Source organism: Cucurbita pepo, chromosome 1 (genome assembly GCF_057944985.1).
Source record: "Cucurbita pepo subsp. pepo isolate OVF chromosome 1, ASM5794498v1, whole genome shotgun sequence".
NCBI lineage: Eukaryota > Viridiplantae > Streptophyta > Magnoliopsida > Cucurbitales > Cucurbitaceae > Cucurbita > Cucurbita pepo.
This window is the reverse complement of record NC_141798.1, coordinates 18,087,151-18,108,744: the sequence shown is the minus strand read 5'-3', so window position 1 is coordinate 18,108,744 and position 21,594 is coordinate 18,087,151. Positions and strand designations below refer to the sequence as shown.

At 35.2% G+C, this 21,594-nt stretch overlaps 3 protein-coding genes across 3 annotated transcripts; 2 read left to right on the top strand and 1 right to left on the bottom strand.

The window, feature by feature from the left end:
• The first annotated feature begins 10,423 nt into the window (after positions 1-10,423).
• On the top strand, positions 10,424-13,050 carry MFL1 (Mitochondrial substrate carrier family protein). The gene is made up of 2 exons (XM_023665091.2): positions 10,424-11,774; positions 12,736-13,050. Exon 1 carries the CDS (start codon positions 10,585-10,587, stop codon positions 11,755-11,757), a length of 1,173 nt encoding a protein of 390 aa, XP_023520859.2. The 5' UTR covers positions 10,424-10,584; the 3' UTR covers positions 11,758-11,774; positions 12,736-13,050.
• A 137-nt stretch (positions 13,051-13,187) lies between these two features.
• On the top strand, positions 13,188-15,525 carry LOC111784244 (L-type lectin-domain containing receptor kinase S.6). The gene has a single exon (XM_023665038.2). The coding sequence runs from the start codon at positions 13,188-13,190 to the stop codon at positions 15,219-15,221; it is 2,034 nt and encodes a 677-aa protein (XP_023520806.1). The 3' UTR covers positions 15,222-15,525.
• A 1,860-nt stretch (positions 15,526-17,385) lies between these two features.
• LOC111802543 (uncharacterized) lies at positions 17,386-17,856 on the bottom strand. The gene has a single exon (XM_023686990.2). It carries the CDS (start codon positions 17,854-17,856, stop codon positions 17,386-17,388), a length of 471 nt encoding a protein of 156 aa, XP_023542758.1.
• Positions 17,857-21,594: the final 3,738 nt, after the last annotated feature.

Genomic DNA, 21,594 nt, shown 5'->3' with positions numbered 1-21,594 from the left:
ATAAATTTGAATCTAACCGTTACTCACATCGATTTTTATTATTACTATATTATATTATTATATTATTATATTTTAAAATTTTGGTGGTTACTCACATAGTTTTTATTATTATTATATTATTATATTTATAATAAATTTTGAATTTCATTTGACCGTTACTCACATAACTTTTTATTATTATTATATTATATTACTATTATATTAAAATTTTGAAATAAATGAATTTAGAAAAATTTCTTATTTATTTATTTTAAATCTCCACCTTCCATTATTCCTAACACAATCCAATGGTCAATATTCAATCCTACATTTTGCCACTTTTCTCCTCTATATAAACTCATCTTCCCCACATTTTAAAATACACAACTTACATACATTCTCCAATCCTCATTTGTTCAAAGTCTTCATTGTTTGTTGCTCTCTCCAAGCTTACAAGTTTATTTCTTTTCATCTTATTCTTGAGAGGGATTATTTTTGTATTGTGAGGAAATAGTTGTGAGTATCCCAAATTGTAAATCTACTCTTTGAGAGAGTTGTGGTGTGTTATTATCAAACTCAAATACTTGTATCGGTTTGATCCTGCGCCGTGGAAAGGATTGAGTTTGCTCTTGAACTCGTAAAAAGAGCGGTGTAGCGGTTTGGCTCAGATCCGTGGAAAGAGTCGAGAAAGTTCTTTATTCAAATTCCCAAGAGGCGCTTGGGGAGTGGAGTAGGTCGAGTTTGACCGAACCACTATAAAACTACGGTGTCATTTTCTCTGACTCTTTTCTATTTAATTTCAAAATTATTATTGTGATTTATTGCATGTTCTACTTGATTATTGTTTTGACTTGAATTACTTTGTTATAGTAATTATCATCTTTTACTTATTTGTAAAAAGTTTCATCATTAGAAAAATTAATCACGTTTAAACACTTTTATCGTTAAAACCCTATTCACCCCCCCTCTAGGGTTGCCATACCGATCCAACAATTGGTATCAGAGCAGGTTGCTCCCATAGATTTTTTATCTAAACTTTATTGTTCGAGCTTATGGCAAACCTACGTGTTAAAAATGGCTTTAGTGAAGGGCAATCAACTTCTAGGCCACCTTATTTTGATGGAACAAATTATACATGTTGGAAAGCTAGAATGAAAATTTATTTGCAATCCGTTGATTATCAATTGTGGTTAAATGTTAGTAATGGTCCTTACATTCCAATAAAAATTGTTAATAATATTGAGGTGCCTAAATTAGAAAATGAATTTGATGAGCATGATATGAAAAAATGTTCTTTAAATGCTAGTGCTATCAATTGTCTGTATTGTGCCTTAAGTAATGATGAATTTAATAGAGTATGTATGTGTTCTTCGGCATATGAAATTTGGAAAACTCTTGAAGTAACTCATGAGGGAACCAATCAAGTTAAAGAAACAAAAATTAGCATGTTAGTTCATAATTATGAACTATTTAAAATGGAGGAAAATGAACCTATTGGTGATATGTTTACTAGATTTACTAATATTTTAAATGCTTTGAAAAATCTTGGAAAAGTATATTCTACTTCCGAAAATGTAAGAAAAATTCTTAGGTCTCTACCTAAAAGTTGGGAGGCAAAAGTGACGGCGATTCAAGAAGCAAAGGATCTCACAAAGCTTCCTTTGGATGAACTCGTTGGTTCTCTCATGACACATGAGATTACCATGAACGGCCACATGGAAGAAGAATCCAAAAAGAAGAAAAGTATAGCCCTAAAGTCCATCAAAGTTGAATCTGAAGATGAGGACGTCCTTGATGAAGATGATGTCGCCTACTTCACACGTAAGTATAAAAATTTTATTAAAAGGAAGAAACAATTCAAGAAACATTTCACAAATCAAAAAGAGTCAAAAGGTGAAAAGAGCAAAAACGATGAGGTAATATGTTATGAATGTAAAAAGTCGGGTCATATAAGAACGGATTGTCCTCTCCTCAAATCATCTAAGAAATCCAAGAAGAAAGCAATGAAGGCTACTTGGGATGATAGTGATGAAAGTGCAAGTGGAAGTGATGAAGAAGTAGCAAATTTTTGCTTCATGGCTCATAGTGACAAAGATGATGAACAAGAAGATGAACAAGAAGATGAGGTAACTCTTGAATCTCTTTCTTATCATGAATTATTTAAACTTGTTGATGAGATGACAATTGATTTAGAAAAACTTAGTTCAAAGTATGTTGTGCTTAAAAAGAAATATAAGACTTCAATTATTGAAAATAAGTCTTTACTGAATGAAATTTCTTGCTTAAAAGAGAAGGATCATAATATTGTTAAAATTGATGTACCTTGTGAAAAGCATGTATTTGATTGTGATGAGAAAAATGCATTAATTGATAAAGTCAAGTCTCTTGAGCATGATTGTTGTGAAAAAGATAAATCAATTAAATTACTCAAAGAAAATGAATCAAATAATTTGCAAGAACTTGGTAGGGCTAAGGAGTCTATTAAAATGTTAACGATAGGTGCTCAAAAATTAGATAAAATACTTGAAGGAGGTAAGTCATATGGTGATAAAAGAGGATTAGGCTATATTGATGAATGCTCTACACCTTCAAATTCTAAAACAATATTTGTTAAAGCATCCCCTATCTTGTCTAAATCTAACAGTAAATTTGTATCTAAGTATGATAAATCTAGATTTGTGCCGATATGTCATTATTGTGGTGTTGAAGGTCATATTAGACCTAAGTGCTTTAAATTGAAAAATTCTCAAAACATCCCTTTAGCAAGAAAAGTTTCTCAAAATACAAAATTTAACAATGTTTTAGAAAATAATTTTTCGAATAAAAATAGAATACACAAATTTAGTCTAAGAAATAAATTATTGCATAATGTTGTTTGTTTTTCATGTGGTAAGTTTGGACATAAAGATTATTCTTGTTACTTATCTAAATACAATATCTTTAATATGAATGCAAATATGAAATGGATTCCTAAATTTGTGAACACTAACTTTCTAGGACCCAAACAAGTATGGGTACCAAAATGTCAATTTTGAATATCTTTGTTTTTAGGTTTGTTTGAAAGCCTCCAAGAAAAATAAGTGGTACTTGGATAGTGGTTGCTCAAGACACATGACGGGTAATCCATCCAAGTTTGTGAATTTTTCCAAGAAGGATGGTGGCTTAGTAACTTTTGGTGATAACAAGAAGGGTAAAATAATTGGTAAGGGTACTATAGGTAATGACTCTTGTACTCTCATTGAAAATGTATTATTAGTTGATGGTTTAAAGCATGACTTACTTAGCATTAGTCAATTATGTGATAAAGGTTTTAGAGTTGTATTTGATAAGAATAATTGCATAATTGAAAATGCTAGTGATAGAAAAGTTTTGTTTGTAGGAAATAGAGATGATAACGTGTATACTATTGATTTGAATGATTGTCCTACAAATGATAAATGTCTTTCGGTTTTGCTTGATAACTCTTGGCTATGGCATAGAAGACTAGGACATGCTAGTATGTACTTGATTTCAAATATTTCAAAAAATTCATTAGTTAGAGGTCTTCCTCAACTTAAATTTGAAAAAGATAAAATTTGTGACGCTTGTCAAATGGGTAAGCAAACTAAGTCTTCTTTCAAATCTAAAAATATGATTTCTACTGTTAGACCTCTTCAACTACTCCATATGGACTTATTTGGCCCTTCTAAAATAGCTAGTTATGGAGGAAATTATTATGCTTTTGTTATAGTGGATGATTTTTCAAGATTTACTTGGGTTTTGATGATAAAACATAAGAACGATGTTTTGAAAAGATTTGCTAGTTTTGTAAAAAGAGTTCAAAATGAAAAAGGATTTTTAATTACTAAAATTAGGAGTGACTATGGAGGAGAATTTGATAGTGTTGCCTTTGAAAAATTTTGTGAAGATAATGGTCTTTCTCATGACTTCTCTTCTCCGAGGACTCCTCAACAAAACGGTGTGGTTGAAAGAAAAAATCGTACTTTACAAGAATTTGCTAGATCAATGTTAAATGAGTATGACTTACCTAAATATTTTTGGGCGGAAGCCGTTAATACCGCTTGTTATATTTTAAATAGAGTTTTAATTAGACCTTCATTAAATAAAACTCCTTATGAACTTTGGCATAACAAAATTCCGAATGTTGGGTATTTCAAAGTTTTTGGTTGTAAATGTTTCATTTTGAACAACAAAGAAAAGCTTGGAAAGTTTGATTCAAAAACGGATATTGGTATTTTTCTTGGCTATTCATCTACTAGTAAAGCTTATAGAATTTTCAATAAGAGAACTCTAGTTATTGAAGAATCTATGCATGTGGTATTTGATGAATCTTGCAATAATATTTCTAATGAGTCTATTTGTAGTGATGATTTAGAAAGAAATTTTGGAGATTTACTCGTTAGTGACAACGGCAAAGAAATGGTTACGAGTAAAGAAGAGGTGAGCTTAAAGGAAGAAGGTTCTTCATCAATGCCAAAAGAATGGAGGTATGCCTTGTCTCATCCCAAAGACTTGATTCTTGGTGATCTCGAACAAGGTGTGAAAACTCGCTCTTCTATTAATTTATTTAATAATCTTGCTTTTGTTTCTCAAATTGAACCAAAAAGTCTTAAGGATGCCGAAAATGATGAGTTTTGGATTTTAGCCATGCAAGAAGAGCTAAATCAATTTGAAAGGAACAAAGTTTGGGAATTATTGCCGAGGCCATCTAATACTTCTATTATTGGAACCAAATGGGTTTTTAGAAATAAAATGGATGAAAATGGGAATATCATTAGAAATAAAGCTAGGCTTGTAGCTCAAGGTTATTGTCAAGAGGAAGGCATAGATTATGAAGAAACTTTTGCACCCGTTGCTAGATTAGAAGCTATTAGAATGTTACTTGCTTTTGCTTCTTACAAAAATTTTGTATTATATCAAATGGATGTGAAAAGTGCATTTTTGAATGGTTATATTATGGAGGAAGTTTATGTAGAACAACCTCCCGGATTTGAAAATGTAGAATTTCCTCATCATGTCTATAAGTTGAAAAAGGCTCTTTATGGCTTAAAACAAGCTCCAAGAGCTTGGTATGATAGACTTAGTAAATTTTCTTATCGGGAATGATTTTAAAATGGGCAAACTCGACACTACACTCTTTATTAAGATTAAAGAAAATGATATGCTATTAGTGCAAATATATGTGGATGATATCATATTTGGTTCTACTAATCCTTCTTTATGTGAAGAATTTGCTAAATGTATGCATAATGAGTTTGAGATGAGTATGATGGGAGAACTTAGTTTCTTTCTTGGACTTCAAATCAAACAACTCAAGGATGGTATCTTCATCAATCAAGAGAAATACACTAAAGATTTGCTCAAAAGATTCAAGTTCAATGGAGGTAAGATTGCAAGAACTCCCATGAGCACATCCACTAAGCTTGACAAGGATGAAAAAGGTAAAAGTGTGGATATTAAAACTTATCGAGGTATGATTGGATCTTTACTTTACTTGACCGCTAGTAGACCCGATATTATGTTTAGTGTGTGTCTTTGTGCTAGATTTCAATCTTCTCCTAAGGAATCTCATTTACATGCGGTTAAGAGAATATTTAAATATTTGCTTGGAACTATTGATTTAGGATTGTGGTATCCTAGAAATGTTGAATTTAAATTGGTAGGATATTCTGATGCGGATTTTGCCGGAAGCTTACTTGATCGTAAAAGTACTAGTGGAACTTGTCAATTTCTTGGTAGTTCCTTAGTTTCTTGGTTTAGTAAAAAGCAAAATTCGGTTGCCTTATCTACTACCGAAGCGGAATATATTGCGGTTGCTAGTTGTTGTGCTCAAATTCTTTGGATGAAACAAACTCTTTGTGATTTTGGATTAAAATTTCATAGTGTGCCTATATTTTGTGATAATACAAGTGCTATTAATTTAACTAAAAATCCTATTCATCATTCTAGAACTAAACATATTGACATTAGACATCATTTTATTAGAGAGCATGTGCAAAATGGACATATTATTCTTGATTTTGTAAACTCTAATAATCAACTAGCCGATATTTTTACCAAGCCATTAAATGAAGAAAATTTTTGCAAAAATAGGCTTGAGCTTGGTATTATTCGTTGTGATATATCTTGAATTTTATAATTTTTTAATGCATGTTTTTAGGGGGAGCCATTACGTCATTCTTAAATGTATTCTCTTTCAATTGTTGTTTTTGATGATTACAAAGGGGGAGAAAATTAAGAAAAATATGCTCTAAGTTTGTTGTTTTATTATTTATGAATCATTTACTTGTTTGATGTTTCATAATTTCTTGAGACATTAATATAGGGGGAGAATATGCATGAGTAAAATTTATGATAATATATTAGCATGTATTAGTATTATTACATGGATGGTGTATTACCTTGGTTTTTATGAATTTTTCTTGAAATGGTTTGTCATCATCAAAAAGGGGGAGATTGTTGGCTTTTTGGCCTTGATCTCACTTTAATTAATTTCAATCAATTAATTGATGTTTTGATGATAACAAACCTACTTTTTAATTATTAATTATTTTCAGTATTTTGAACTGTCCACAGTATAAGGTCGGGAATAACAATTTCAACGATTTTTCAATCACTCAAATCAGAGCTAAAACGAAGAAATTACAGTCGAGACAACATACCCGACGTGATGATGTGGCAGCAAAATCAAAATGATGGACAAATCAAAATATATCAAAGTATGACATTTATGATTTTGGGAGAGTAACAAATGGTGGAGTTTTTCTTATTACTATATTTTTAAATAAAGTTATTTTTACAAAATATAAATTTGAATCTAACCGTTACTCACATCGATTTTTATTATTACTATATTATATTATTATATTATTATATTTTAAAATTTTGGTGGTTACTCACATAGTTTTTATTATTATTATATTATTATATTTATAATAAATTTTGAATTTCATTTGACCGTTACTCACATAACTTTTTATTATTATTATATTATATTACTATTATATTAAAATTTTGAAATAAATGAATTTAGAAAAATTTCTTATTTATTTATTTTAAATCTCCACCTTCCATTATTCCTAACACAATCCAATGGTCAATATTCAATCCTACATTTTGCCACTTTTCTCCTCTATATAAACTCATCTTCCCCACATTTTAAAATACACAACTTACATACATTCTCCAATCCTCATTTGTTCAAAGTCTTCATTGTTTGTTGCTCTCTCCAAGCTTACAAGTTTATTTCTTTTCATCTTATTCTTGAGAGGGATTATTTTTGTATTGTGAGGAAATAGTTGTGAGTATCCCAAATTGTAAATCTACTCTTTGAGAGAGTTGTGGTGTGTTATTATCAAACTCAAATACTTGTATCGGTTTGATCCTGCGCCGTGGAAAGGATTGAGTTTGCTCTTGAACTCGTAAAAAGAGCGGTGTAGCGGTTTGGCTCAGATCCGTGGAAAGAGTCGAGAAAGTTCTTTATTCAAATTCCCAAGAGGCGCTTGGGGAGTGGAGTAGGTCGAGTTTGACCGAACCACTATAAAACTACGGTGTCATTTTCTCTGACTCTTTTCTATTTAATTTCAAAATTATTATTGTGATTTATTGCATGTTCTACTTGATTATTGTTTTGACTTGAATTACTTTGTTATAGTAATTATCATCTTTTACTTATTTGTAAAAAGTTTCATCATTAGAAAAATTAATCACGTTTAAACACTTTTATCGTTAAAACCCTATTCACCCCCCCTCTAGGGTTGCCATACCGATCCAACATGTATACGTATTGAAATAATAAAAAATAAACCGTCATAAAAATATTTGAGAATTTTTTATTCACTCGCTCTAAAACGGCAGATAAAATGAACATTTCTAAATAAGATCCTAATTATAAAGTAAGTGAAATTCACGGGGACCGACCAAAAAAGGTAAGAATGTCGATAGAAAAGACAAGTAGATCGATAAATAGGGAAATGAAAAGGAATAAAAGACAGGAAGGGTCAGCAGCAGCTTCCAAGGGCTAGCTTTGTGTAGAAGAAGCCAAATTTAAAAGAGGCGAGGGACCATTATAAACCTCATCCCATCGATTTGACCTAATTACCCTATAAATTATTTAACGACTCGTTACAGCTAATCAATATGTTAGATATTTTTACAATTTTTTTCTCGTAGAAAATTATCGAATTTATTATAATGACCTCTTCAAATAACGTACGATTAATTCTATATTTGTTTTTCTCTCGATTTCTTTCCGTCTCGTTTTATTGCTACCCAGTTTAAAATGGCGAAATTTCCGTCTATATAAAATATTTTCGAGTATTCCAATTTTGCCCTTTTATTTTACAATTTAAACGGTGAATATAATTTTAAGTATTTCAAAATTATTTGATAAATATGTTTTAAATAATTTAATATATTACCCTCCACAAATTCATGAGCTTTTTGTCCACTTTCACAAGAAAAAGGCAGGAAAAGCAAAAGGGACCCACACCCTATTTTTTAGGATTTTTTTTTTCTTTTTCACCCATTTATCTGTGACTAAAAATGGCTTTTAATATATATATATATATAGGGTTGAAAGCTATTTTTCTATGCCAAAGGTGTCTAAAAATATGTAGCTTTAATTATTCCAAAAGCTATTTTTAGAAATTAAAAAATGTAGCTTTAATTAAATTATGAATTTAGTGCGTGAGATTGTACGTCGGTTCGAGAGGAGAACGAGTATCAGTGAAGACGTTGGACTCCGAAGATAGTGGATTATAAGATCTTAGTAGAAAGAGTAACAAAGTTCGCTGGGTCTCGAAGGGAGTGAATTGTGAGATCACATATCGGTTGGAGAGGGGAACGAAGCATTCTTTATAAAGAGTGTGAAAACTTCTCCCTAGTAAACGCGTTTTTTTTTTATAAGAGTGTGGAAACTTTATCTTGAGAGGAAGCCCGAAGGGAAATGTCAAAGTGAATAATATCTGTTATCAGTTGACTTAGACACATAGTCAAGACAACCCAGATCCACCGCTAGCAAATATTTTCCTCTTTAAGCTTTCCCTTTCAGGCTTCCCCTTAAGACTTTAAAACACGCTTGCTAGAGGAAGGTTTCCACACCCTTATAAATGATGTTTTATTCTCCTCTCCAACCAATATGGAACATCACAATCCTATATGACTTCAAGAGTTTTTCTTAGAGATAAAATTAGAGTGAGAGGACAAGCTCGAACTATAGAAGAAATCCGAGGTGAACTAAATAGGAAAAGGCCCGGGATAAATTAGGGCACACACACACAGAAAGACCAGACTAGGAGGTAAATGAGAAAAGAGACTTCGGGCTGAAACCCAAACACAACTTCTCAGTCTCTCGAGGGGGCATATCCCCAAAATGAATAGTCGTGAGTTTATAAATCAGAAACATCATTTCTAACTTTTTGGAGGTCGGTTGCTTCTAATAGAATGCCCTCGACTTGTGGTACCCTCGTACAAAATATTTAAAGAGGGTCCTATTTTTGGGATGCCTACATCATTTTCTGTCCCTGACATATATGTCCGTGTGGTTACAATGTCACAAATTTTACTTTTGGGGGAAAAGAAAAAAAGGTCCGAACTTGTTACCGTTGTTTTTGGGTCGAACGACACTTTGGTAATGATTGGTAATAATATTCCAATTGATATACCATATGATTACCCAAAAAAGCTTTTATTTATTTATTTATTTTTTATTTTAAAATTTTCTAATAAGAAAGAAAATTAAAAAAATATATATTATATAGTTTAGACATTAAATAAATAAAAAACTTTTACCCTGACGTTGACCTTTGACCTAAGAGAAATAAATAAAATATTATAAAATTTTAATTCAACCACTCACCAACTTTCCATTTAATATTTAATATTAAGATATTGCCGACTTATTTATTTATTTATTTCTCAACACAAATCTATCCCTTTGCTAATAATAAATTTTGATGTTAAATGTCTTTATTTTCAAACGGCTAATTACGATTCTACCCCCAAATCTAGTTCGCATTTAAAGTCCCAATTAAAAAAAAAAATAATAATAATAATATTTATTTTAATTTTAAAATCTAAAAATTAAGATTAATAATTTTTAATAATGTTAGTGTTGGTGTGGTGGAGCTTACCTAATTATCAATTAAGCTTACCTAATTATCAATTATGCTCTCATCAAATCAATTAAAGATTTTGCAAATCTAACTTTAAATTTAATTTATTTCTCCATTTTTAAAATGTAAAAATATTTAATAAAATACTGAAAGAAAGCCCAAATTCGAGCTCATGAGACTCAAAGGCCCAATTGTCGGAATTGAAGAGCCCATGTTTTCGGCCCAAGACATACATTAGGCCCAGCCCATAACGCTATAAATTACTGATTTATTTATTTAATTAATATAAATAATTAGCGATTATTTATATGATTAAGGCATGAAACCACACAGGTTAAAGCGTTGCGAGGCTGTCCGGCGGCCACCGCGGCAAGGTTTCTGAGTTAGTCGAGGGGTTACTGTATATATACATAGATATATATATATATATACTCCGATCATCTTCTCCATTTCCGGTGAGAGCTGAGTGAAATTCGAGAGACTTCCAGTAATGGAAACCAGACTCTCCGCCGCTCTTGGCCTTCCGCCGCCGGATCCGGTTTGTTATCCTTCTCTTTTCGAATTCCCCACTCTTTTCTCCAACTTTGATTCATTACTCGCCGGTAATAAAGTCCCCAAAGATCGGAATCACTTCCAGTATCCTCCTCTTCCGTTTTCTTCATTGTCCTTATCCACCGAACAGCAAGTTTTCACCCCCAAATCCTCCAATTGGCTCAAACCTCCCTCTAAAAACTCCCCCAAAATTCAATCCCTTATCAAGAACTTATCCGTTCTCGAACGGGCAGTCGTCGGCGCCGCGGGTGGTGCCATGGCTGGTGCCTTCACTTACGTGTGTCTACTTCCGCTCGATACCATCAAAACCAGGCTGCAGGCAAAAGGGGCTTCGGAGATTTACAAGGGTACATTCGATGTCATTGTTAAGACCTTCCAATCCAGAGGGATTCTAGGGTTTTACAGGGGCGTTTCTGCTGTAATTGTCGGCTCTGCAGCTTCTTCAGCCGTTTATTTTGGAACATGCGAGTTTGGTAAGTCGATTCTGTCGAAATTTGATTGCCCTTCTCTGCTTATTCCTCCAACTGCTGGGGCTATGGGGAATATTATCTCCTCGGCTATAATGGTGCCGAAGGAGTTAATTACTCAGAGAATGCAGGTTGGGGTTAAAGGGAGGTCTTGGGAGGTTTTGATTCAGATTCTTGAGAAAGATGGTATAATGGGGCTTTATGCTGGTTATTTTGCAACGTTGTTAAGGAATTTACCTGCTGGGGTTTTGAGTTACTCTTCATTTGAGTATTTGAAAGCTGCTGTTCTTAGCAAAACGAAGAGTAACAATCTTGAACCGCTTCAGAGTGTTTGTTGTGGAGCATTGGCTGGTGCTATATCGGCCACTCTTACAACACCTCTTGATGTTGTCAAGACAAGGTTGATGACTCAAGTTCATGGGGAGGCTGCAAATATGTACAGCAGTGGGGTGTCGGCTACGATCAAGCAAATATTGCAAGAAGAGGGGTGGATTGGATTAACCCGTGGAATGGGTCCTAGAGTTCTTCACAGTGCTTGCTTTGCAGCTATCGGTTACTTCGCTTTCGAGACAGCAAAACTTGCAATTTTGCATCGATATCTTATGCAGAAGGAGGCTTCAGAATTGGCTTCTGCTTCAACTTGATTAGCATTGTAGCTCAGGTGATCACTAGAACATCTTTATCTTTCTGGAGTGTTAAGTTTTTGATTCATAGTTTGTAACATTTTCATTTAGAATTAGAATAGAGGAAGAGCCCATCAAAGCATGAAAACCTGATTTGATTAAGTAGCTAAAACATCAGAACAATCAGTCAAGATTTCATTGTTGTCATCTATCTGAGCACTTGGAGAAGTTGTAGAAAGCAGGATCCAATCCTCCACTTCTTGATCTTAAATGGGTCCTTCATGGTCTCTAATTCCATCCCCTAGAAGGTCAGAATTTAAGCATTTAGCAAAGCAATGAACTGCTCACTTAGATTCAACAAGGCATGCGTAGGACTAGGAAACCTCCAGCTGAAAGTCCTGCCATCACACTGTATATCCTCCGAAAAACTAATGTTTTCACTGTTTCTTAAGCTCAAACCGCTGTTTATGCTAAAAGATACTGTAACGGCCCCAAGCCCACTGCTAGCAGATATTAACTTCTTTTGGCTTTCCCTCTCGGGCTTCCCCTCAAGGTTTTTAAAACGCGTATGCTAGGAAGAGGCTTCCACACCCTTGTAAAGAATGTTTCGTTCTCCTCTCCAACCGATGTGGGACCTCACCGATATGCTGTCAAGGCCTGAATAGGTTGCCTTAAATAGGCTCCAAATGGGTAATCCTTGTGCACCACGCAGTCTTCTATCTGATTCTTGCTATATATGATTTTGTGCCATAAAGAATTAACATCTCTAAGATATCTTTAGTTAGCACGACCTTTTTGCATTTGATACATGAATTAGAAGAAATTCATCATCTCTGTGAAGTCTATTGTGCACTCCAAGTTGAAATATCAATAGTTATGTTAAGGGAAGAGAAGCCAACCCTATCTGAGATCTCATGTGAAGTAGTTAACTTTCATGTTCTAAGTAAGAATCTTAGTGGTAGGTGTTCTTATTTTCATTTTATATTCTTACCATTGCAGATATGAACTTTTGAAGCCCTTCAGAAGAGTTGTGACCACTAAGAAAACTTTGAATCGACTTCTCGAAGGCAGCTGCGTGAGGTAGGTGATAGGCGTTTTTAAGAGGTTTAGTATCTATTATGACGAGTTCTCCCATGTGTATGATGAAGTGATGTTTCTTTTTCAATGTTGGCTTAATTCTTACCTATTATAACATGGAATCTTGGCAGATAATAAGTATTTTTTGTGTATTCATTTGGTAGGAAGCTGATGAATTGATCATATAAACGACAGTTTGGTTTATGTTATGTTGAATAAGAGTATATCGTTCTGTCTCATGGAGTTCAAGCTTCTTGTTCTTTTGTTCTTGTTTTAATTCTTGTTCTTGAGTGTAACAAAGTTAGATTTTTTATTTTTATTTTTTTTATTTACAAAGAAAAAAAAAAGAAAAAGAAATATGAACGAGAAAGGAAATGCTACCCTATGATTTCCCGCTCTCTCGGCCAAACAGGGCAAGCTCAGTTATGGATTATTCGCCGTTCTTCTCTGTTCATTTCTTCTTCTTCTTCATCCTTTCCAGTTTCGCCCCTCTTTCCCTTTCTTTCTTGTCCAGTGAAAACTTTACCCTCTCCGGTGACGCCCATATCAGAAACAATGCCATTCTTCTCACTAAAGAACACAGCTGCCTTCCCTTTTCTTCGAATTCCCGTTCCGGGGTTGGAACCGCCTTCTACGTAAACCCTTTTCGTTTTCTTGATTTCTCCACCAATTCCACGGCTTCTTTCTCCTCTCGATTCTCCTTCTCCATTGTCCCCACCCCTTTCTGCCCTTCAGCCGATGGAATCGCCTTTCTCATCACCTCTGATACCAAATCTTTCAGCCGCTCTCTTGGGCACATGGGCCTTCCCGACCCGTCTCTTGATTCCCACCTTTCTTTCATCGCTGTTGAATTCGACACCAATTTCCACCCTGATCTTGGCGATATTAATGACAACCATCTCGGTCTTGATCTCAACTCACCTACCTCTTTGACTTCTGTGGATTTTTGGTCAAGTGGCATTGTTTTGAAAAATGGCAGGAAGATTACTGCTTGGATTGAATACAGGGATGACATTAAGATGATCCAGGTCTGGGTTGGGTATTCCCAGACTCGACCCGCAAATCCTCTTCTGGTTGCGCAGATCGACCTTTCTAAGCAATTTAAGGAGTTTATGTATGTGGGATTCTCTGCTTCCAATGGGAAGGGCTCTGCTCTTTACATTGTTGATAGATGGCTATTTAGAACTTTTGGGTTGGTCCCTTCTTTGAGTCCTGTGAGTCCTGTGGGTGCCATTAACGAAGGAGACTGTTTTATGTGCTCGTCGGAGGATTCAAGCACCAATAGCAGTCATGTCGTTGATGCTCGTAAAAGCAAGAACATTGGGGAGATAACCCTTGGATTGGGAGGTTTAGCTGCATTTGTTTGCTGCATTGTTGCAATTGTTGGTTATGTTTTGATAAAGAAGTTTAGAGGTAGAATGTCCAGAGGCAGAGCAGCCCATCTAACCTCTCAAGTTCATATGAACAGAGTTCCAATGAGATTGTCTCTTCAGGAGATAAAGTTGGCTACAATGGGGTTTAATCAAAACACAATTGTTGGGGAAGGTGGTTCTGCAACAGTTTACAAAGGGTCTCTCTCATCCGGTGGAGAAGTAGCCGTTAAACGATTCGAGCAAAGCACGTCAAACAACCGCCAGTGCATTCCTTTCACCACAGAGTTCGCAACAATGGCGGGCGGCTTAAGACACGAGAATTTGGTTCAACTTCATGGATGGTGCTGTGAGGCGAACGAGTTGATGCTTGTTTACGAGTACTTACCCAACGGAAGCCTTGCCGAACTTCTTCACAATAGCTCCTCCAATTCACAATTTGTTCTTCCTTGGAAGAACAGGCTGTCCATAGTTCTTGGGGTTGCTTCTGCATTGACATATCTTCATGAAGAATGTGAGAACCAAATCATTCATAGGGATGTCAAGACGTGCAACATTATGCTTGATGCAGAGTTCAACGCCAAACTAGTGGATTTCGGTCTAGCAGAAGTATACGAACACGGTTCGAAAACAAGAGAAGCAACCATACCAGCCGGAACGATGGGATACCTTGCACCCGAATATGTTTATTCCGGTGTTCCCACTGTCAAATCCGATGTTTACAGCTTCGGTGTGGTAATGCTCGAAGTTGCATCGGGACGGAGGGCTGTAGAAGAAGACGGGACGGTGCTCGTCAGTTGGACTTGGGATCAATGGGAAGTGGGGAAACTGATTGAAGCATCTGATTCAAGGTTGATGGGAGAGTACAATGTAGTAGAAATGGAAAGAATTCTAATGGTGGGACTTGTGTGTGTGCATCCAAATCATGAAAAGAGGCCAACTGCTAAAGAAGCTGCAAGGATCCTCAAAGGGGAAGCACCACTCCCTCTACTGCCATCAAGGAAACCAAGGGTCAACATCAAGCCTATTTTTTCCTGATGAAAAAGATAAAGAAAACCCGTCTCGACTATCTCGGCCTCAACGACCCCCAAGAGTCGGTTTAGCTAGCCGAACCATCGATCAAATTTGTCATTGACGCCAATCTCCATTGAATCGTGTATGTTGATTTGGTTTCGGCTATTCGATGTTTGAAATTTAAGTTTATAAACTTTCCCTTTACCTATGAGCAAGGTTTTTAAATGTTGACGGAGATAGAAACATCGAAACATGTCAATGTTCAACTGGAATAAACATTTTACAAAATACTTATCATTAATATTATATTCATATTAGTTCATATTAATATGTCGATTCATTGCTTACGTCGTCGACATCATTGTTGCTTTCATATGTATAGTTGAAGGGAAATCAAGAAAACAAATCAAATCCAATATGACTCAATTAAATCTAATTCAAATAACTAAATCAAATCTAATCCTAACCGATAAAAGATCTCGAGCTAACTAAAGGGGTCTGGAAAATTGAATGGGATAGCAAGAGGATGTAATGTTCTTGAAATTGGCCGGAGGAGTAGGAATAGGAATTGGGTATGAAGGCTCCTCCCAATCATAATCATAAATGCTGATTTCTTCACACGGCGGCGGATTGAGGACAGATTCATCAACAGGGTCAGGCGTCGGCGGCGGAGGAGGACTGAGGACAGGTGAATCAAGAGGATCTGGCGGCGGATGATTGGGGCTGCCAGTGAGAAGTTGGACAATGTACTTGAATTCAGCAGGGGTTTTCACGTGAATGATCTTCGGCTTCACCTTGTACTTTATGATCGCCTGGCGGGGAATGGCGGAAGACGGCGGCAGCGGCGGTTTCTTGATACTCCGGGAGTACTTGGAGATTTGGAGTGGTTGCTCCACCCATTTTTCCGGTGGGTAGAAGCCGGAAGAAAATCTTGAAGAACCCATGCGCCTTGGTTTCTTCAACAAATTGGCCGCCTTTGTAGGATGCCATATGGTATATATAAAAATCCCAATCAAAATCAAATCCAAACAAAGTACATCATACACCAGCTCGACTTTTTTCGCTCAAGCCTTCTTTGAATCACTTTTTTACGCCTTCTTTGAGTCACTTTTTTACGACATTTGAGAAAACGAACACGACTCTTCACGATAGTATGATATTGTTCACTTTGAGCATAAGCTCTCACTTTACTTTGGGCTTCTCCAAAAGGCATCATACCAATGAAGTTAGTATTCATCGCTTATAAACCCATGATCATTCCCTAAATTAGTCGATGTGGGGTTTCATCATCCAACAATCACGACTCATCTTTATTATTAGAAAGGACGACAATGGTATTGTATTATAGTTTAAGTTGAATCAATTAGATTTTTTTTTATATTTAGGAATTTATTTATATATTTTATCTTTATTTCTAAGATTTAGTTGTTAGCTTGTATTTTATTTAAATTTATGAATATTAATTAATATTGGACTTTTGATCTCACGTATGACTTTCAATAGACTTTCAATCTGACTTATGTTTTTTTAAAAAAATAAAAAATAAATAAATAAATAATGTTGTTGGCACCAATTTGTAGATTTATTAAAGAAAATGGAGGGAATCCAACAAAATAAAATAAAATGTGAGTTAAAAGAAATGAAATTAGTCGGCGTCGGCGTCGGAGTCTGGAATTTCCGGTCTGTAGTAAAGGCGGGGTGGAGGAGTCTTGAACATGGGCAACGGCGGAGCAATAATATTGTAATCGGAAGAACCCGGCAACGGCATGACTTCCGCCGGCCGGACCGTCGAAGAAGGAGGAAGAGGAGGAAAAGGGTGGTAGGAGGGTAGGGTTTCGGTCTTCTTTTTGACCGTTAGCAGCGGCGGCCGGTGTTTGGGAGCTCCCGGCGGCAGCGGGGGCTTCTTGATATTCCGGGATTGTTGGGAGATTTGGAGTATTTCGGGCTGTTTTACCGGCGGATGATCCGATCCAGAACCCGACGGCGGACTTGAAGAACTCATATCAAAAATTATCATTGGCGGCCTTCTTAAGTTGAATTTTCTCTCTACTTGTTTGACTTTTATATTAAATAATAATTATTAAAAAATAAAGTCAAAGCTTTTTTTTTTTTTTTTTGTATGAGATGATGAATTAATTTAGGTTGAATAATACAATTATGCCAAAATTAATGATGAAATTGAGATTAGTTAATGAAAATCAGGGAAGTTATCGAAGAAATCTAGCGACGATGCAAAATTATTCGGAGCTATAGAACTGTCTTGGAAGTAGTGGGTGAGAGAGCTGAGATCCGTTGACGCCGACGGCGGTAGAAACTCCGGCGTCGGCGATAATATCCCAGTTGGGAAACGACTTAGACTCTCCACTCCTTGTTCGGTACTACTCGTTGGCATCGATGTAGACATTGATATTGTCTTGGATTGGACTTGATGAATGTCAGGGCTATTAGGTTGGTAGCCAGTGAGGCGTTGGACTAAGTCCTTGAATTGGGTAGGATTGGTGTGGATGATCTTGGGGGAGTCGGTATAGATTATGACAGGACGGTGCTGCGGCGGTGGCGGGGGGAGCGGTGGCGGCTTTTTGATATTGTGGGAGTGTTTGGAGATTTTGAGGGCGGAGGGGCGGTGGCCATGGAGGTGAAGGTGTTTTCTTTCAGCCATGGTGTTGGGGTTTGAAGAGCGTTGAAAAGGTAATGAATATATAAAGGGGTTTTGGGGTTTGAAAATGTCTTTATAAAACCCATTCAGCAATCCATTGTTTCAGTGTTGAAAGCGTCCAACCCCAAGTCTTGGGGTACCGCATATGTCATTGCCACGTCGGATATTTCCATGCTGACCTGTTATATCTATTTATGTTTTTCATATTTCTTTTCAAAAATAAATACCCTCTATACTTTTAAAATATTTTAATTTTAAATAAATTTTAAAATTAGATTTATTTCTTAATCAAAATTGATTAAATAATAATAATAGCCCAACACCTGGAGGTACAACGACCGTTGTGCACCATATCAAGTTTGATGGTCATTTTAATCACATAGCGTACGCGTTCGTACTCATCATAAATGTAAAGTATCTCCATGCATGTGAACATACAATTATGCGTGAGGTTTCTATGGTTTCCATTTTAAATAAATCATGCAGCACAATCTCATTCACTCCTCAGATATTAAACTCGGTAATATACATGCATAAACTTTCTTAAATCATATCATTCATAACATTACTTAGGAGTTGTGTATCGTAAAATTCCTCATTTCAATATATATCAGCATGTCATAGTACATCATAACATCTCATAACACAATTTATCAGGCATAATATGACATTCATTTACGTTCTAATATTACTTGCCATATTTGAGCATATCCTATAACAAACCATACAATCATATCATCAAACATATGACACAAGCGTGTGGGCTAGGCCATGCAAGTCTACTGGACCGAACTGGGTTGCTTAACAGATCGTGGGTCGTGGGTTGTTATAGATGGATATGGGTATCCAACTCGGTTTTGACCCGTGGATTCTTCTTCCTCGCCTGACTCCTTCGATCTTTTTCTCTCTCTTCTCAAAACCTTCCGACCTTGTCCTCCATCGCTCCTCCGTTCAAATCCCGACCACCATAACCCTCTATCCACCTTTCCTTCACACCCATGATGTTAAAAACACTCGTATGACCTACAATATCGCGTCTCATCGTCACCGTTTATTCAATAATTACCCATGTCTTTACCCACATAAAAAAAAAAAAAAAAAACCATTAAACATTTTAACATAAACTTATTTAAAGCTTGGGATCATAAAAAGAAGAAACAAAAGTCAAAGTGTTTGGGTAGACCACATGAAATTGTCAATTACAATAAAAAACAAAACTTATTAAAATGGAGTAGTTTAAATTATATAGCAACACGTTTTGACCTTTATTTGTCAACCAGATTAATTCTAATTAATTCATTTTATTGGTAATTCCATTGCGATTAGAAGATGTCAAATAACTTAATCTCCAATTAATTTTAATTAAATTAAGGTTTAGTAATCAAATTAGGAAGAAGATGGAGTCTTAGCGCGTGACCAGACGTTGACCCACACCACAAAAGTATAGCATAGCGCGTGTAATAACTATATCTATTTACTTTCCTTTACCAACCTTCCATAAATGATTCCTTGCCTCTTCCAACCCTCTCAACTGGCTGTGGCTGCGCTTGTCTCTCTCGAAACGTCGACTTTGAGGGCGCGTCGGGTGACCTAGTCGTCGTTACATATCTCTTATGCGTCGGGTGACTTCTCTCTCTCTTGAGCATATTACTAATCTAGTAGAACTCTATCACGGATCTTCTCTATGACTACACCTTCGAGACTCGCAACTTATTTGTTCGACATTTATGGATTAAGATATGTGTAACCGTCTAAGCCCACCGCTACCAGATATTGTTCTCTTTGGACTTTTCCTCAAGGTTTTCAGAACGCGTCTGCTAGGGAGAGGTTTCTACACACTATAAAGGGTGTTTCGTTCTCCTCCCTAACCGATGTGGGATCTCATAGTATGACTTTAATACCACTTAATAGAAACAAGTGGATTTTCATAATGGTATGATATTGACCGCTTTAAGCATAAGCTCTCGTGGTTTTTCTTTTGGTTTCCCAAAAAAATCTCATACTAATGAAAATAGTGTTTTTTTTTTTTTCCTATCTTTAAGAAATTATCTACAGACGGTTAGCTGGGCATTTCGAAACTGAATTACGGAGGAAAATAACGTTTTTGGTTAAACTATTCTACCATTGGGTTCATAGTTGTTGTATTCACTTCTATCGGTTGTCTCTTGAAGGGACGATGTCGAGAGGTTGTTAGACTGTACGGGACAAGTATATTTAAACTTTTGTAGTGTTGAGATGCTGCATGTAGAGTCATATCACTGTCGTTGCAAACCTAAGATCGAAAAACATACACGAAAACTATATATATCGTGACGAAACAATTTAGGGTCTAATAGAGGCTAGATCAGGGTTTAGGACGAGGACGGAAATGAGGAGCACAATCTCTATCTCTGACTCCGTTTAGCTAATGGGGAGAAATCTCTCCGCACTCTTTCTCTAATCTCCGTTTGAACTAGGATTTTCAATCCTGTTTATGGTAGTTTCCCACATAGAATGAATATTTAAATTAACTTCTGTAACGTTTTAAACTCGAGTCATAAAATAACTTAACTTGAACATAACATTTACGTGATCGGAAGAATGTGTCCAAATAAAATGAAGAATATAACGAGTGAGAGAGCGTGGGTTAATGACGACGAGAATTTGAAACGTAGAAGTTAGTATATGTTTTTGAGGTCGAAATATAATCAACTCTCTTCTTATATTTCATGAAAATGATGCAAAACCCACCACGTGATTTCCAATTTCTATCTTAAAACTCCACCACATATATTTTTATTTATTTATTTTTTAATATCTAATTAATAGTTTATATTAAAAAAATAAATATATTATATATTAAAAACTCGGGAAAATTTACTGTAAAAAAAACTCGATTCCACAAATTCTCTGTGGGATATCCCATCTCCGTTCCCGCTCTGCCCGATAGACATTACTACTCATTATCCACAAATCACCTCAACAATTTACGGTGGGATTTAGTATATTTTAGCTTTTACGTTTTAAAAACATTAAAATTAATATTAATTTATTAAAATATTTAAATTTTTTTGAAGATTAATGTATAATAAATTAGAAAGTCAACCATTATTTTCCCTATAATTAATCGAGAGACAAAATAATGTGAACAACCTAGGATTAATGAACCCTAAACTATATAATTAAGATGATTAAATTTATTTAACGAAAATATGCCACGTAACCCGTGTAATCACGTGCGTTGCAGAATAATTATAATTTTTTACTTCTTAATTCCACAACTGGCAGCCCATTGTATTTCGAGCCGACCATCTTTTTTTTTTCAAAATGACCATTTTACCCTTCTCATAAATATCTTAACAACGCTAAAGATCGGAGAAATAAATACTTTTAATTGTTTTGCTATTAATTATAATATAAAATTTAAATTCTAATTAATTAAGTTTTTTTTTTTTTACATTATGTAATATTAGTCACATGATTTAATTCAATTTTCAGCTACATTTATAAGGGTAGTGATTTGATTTAGAGGGCTAAGGATATTTTAGTCATTTCGTACACTAAATTTCAATGGCTACCAACTATGGTTTGACTAATCAGCTCCAATCACTTTCAAATAATGAAATGTTACCCAATGAAACTATGCCACGTGGATAATAGTAATAATATGATTTGCAATATTTTTGCCAATTTTTTTATTATGTAAAAATAATATATATATTTTTTTTTTACCGGAATGCCATTTTCATAATAAGGTTGGGC

Bases quoted from the DNA above. Each gene is read 5' to 3' on its own strand.
- LOC111802543 (XM_023686990.2), bottom strand. From the start codon at position 17,856: ATGGCTGAAAGAAAACACCTTCACCTCCATGGCCACCGCCCCTCCGCC.
- MFL1 (XM_023665091.2), top strand. From the start codon at position 10,585: ATGGAAACCAGACTCTCCGCCGCTCTTGGCCTTCCGCCGCCGGATCCG.
- LOC111784244 (XM_023665038.2), top strand. From the start codon at position 13,188: ATGCTACCCTATGATTTCCCGCTCTCTCGGCCAAACAGGGCAAGCTCA.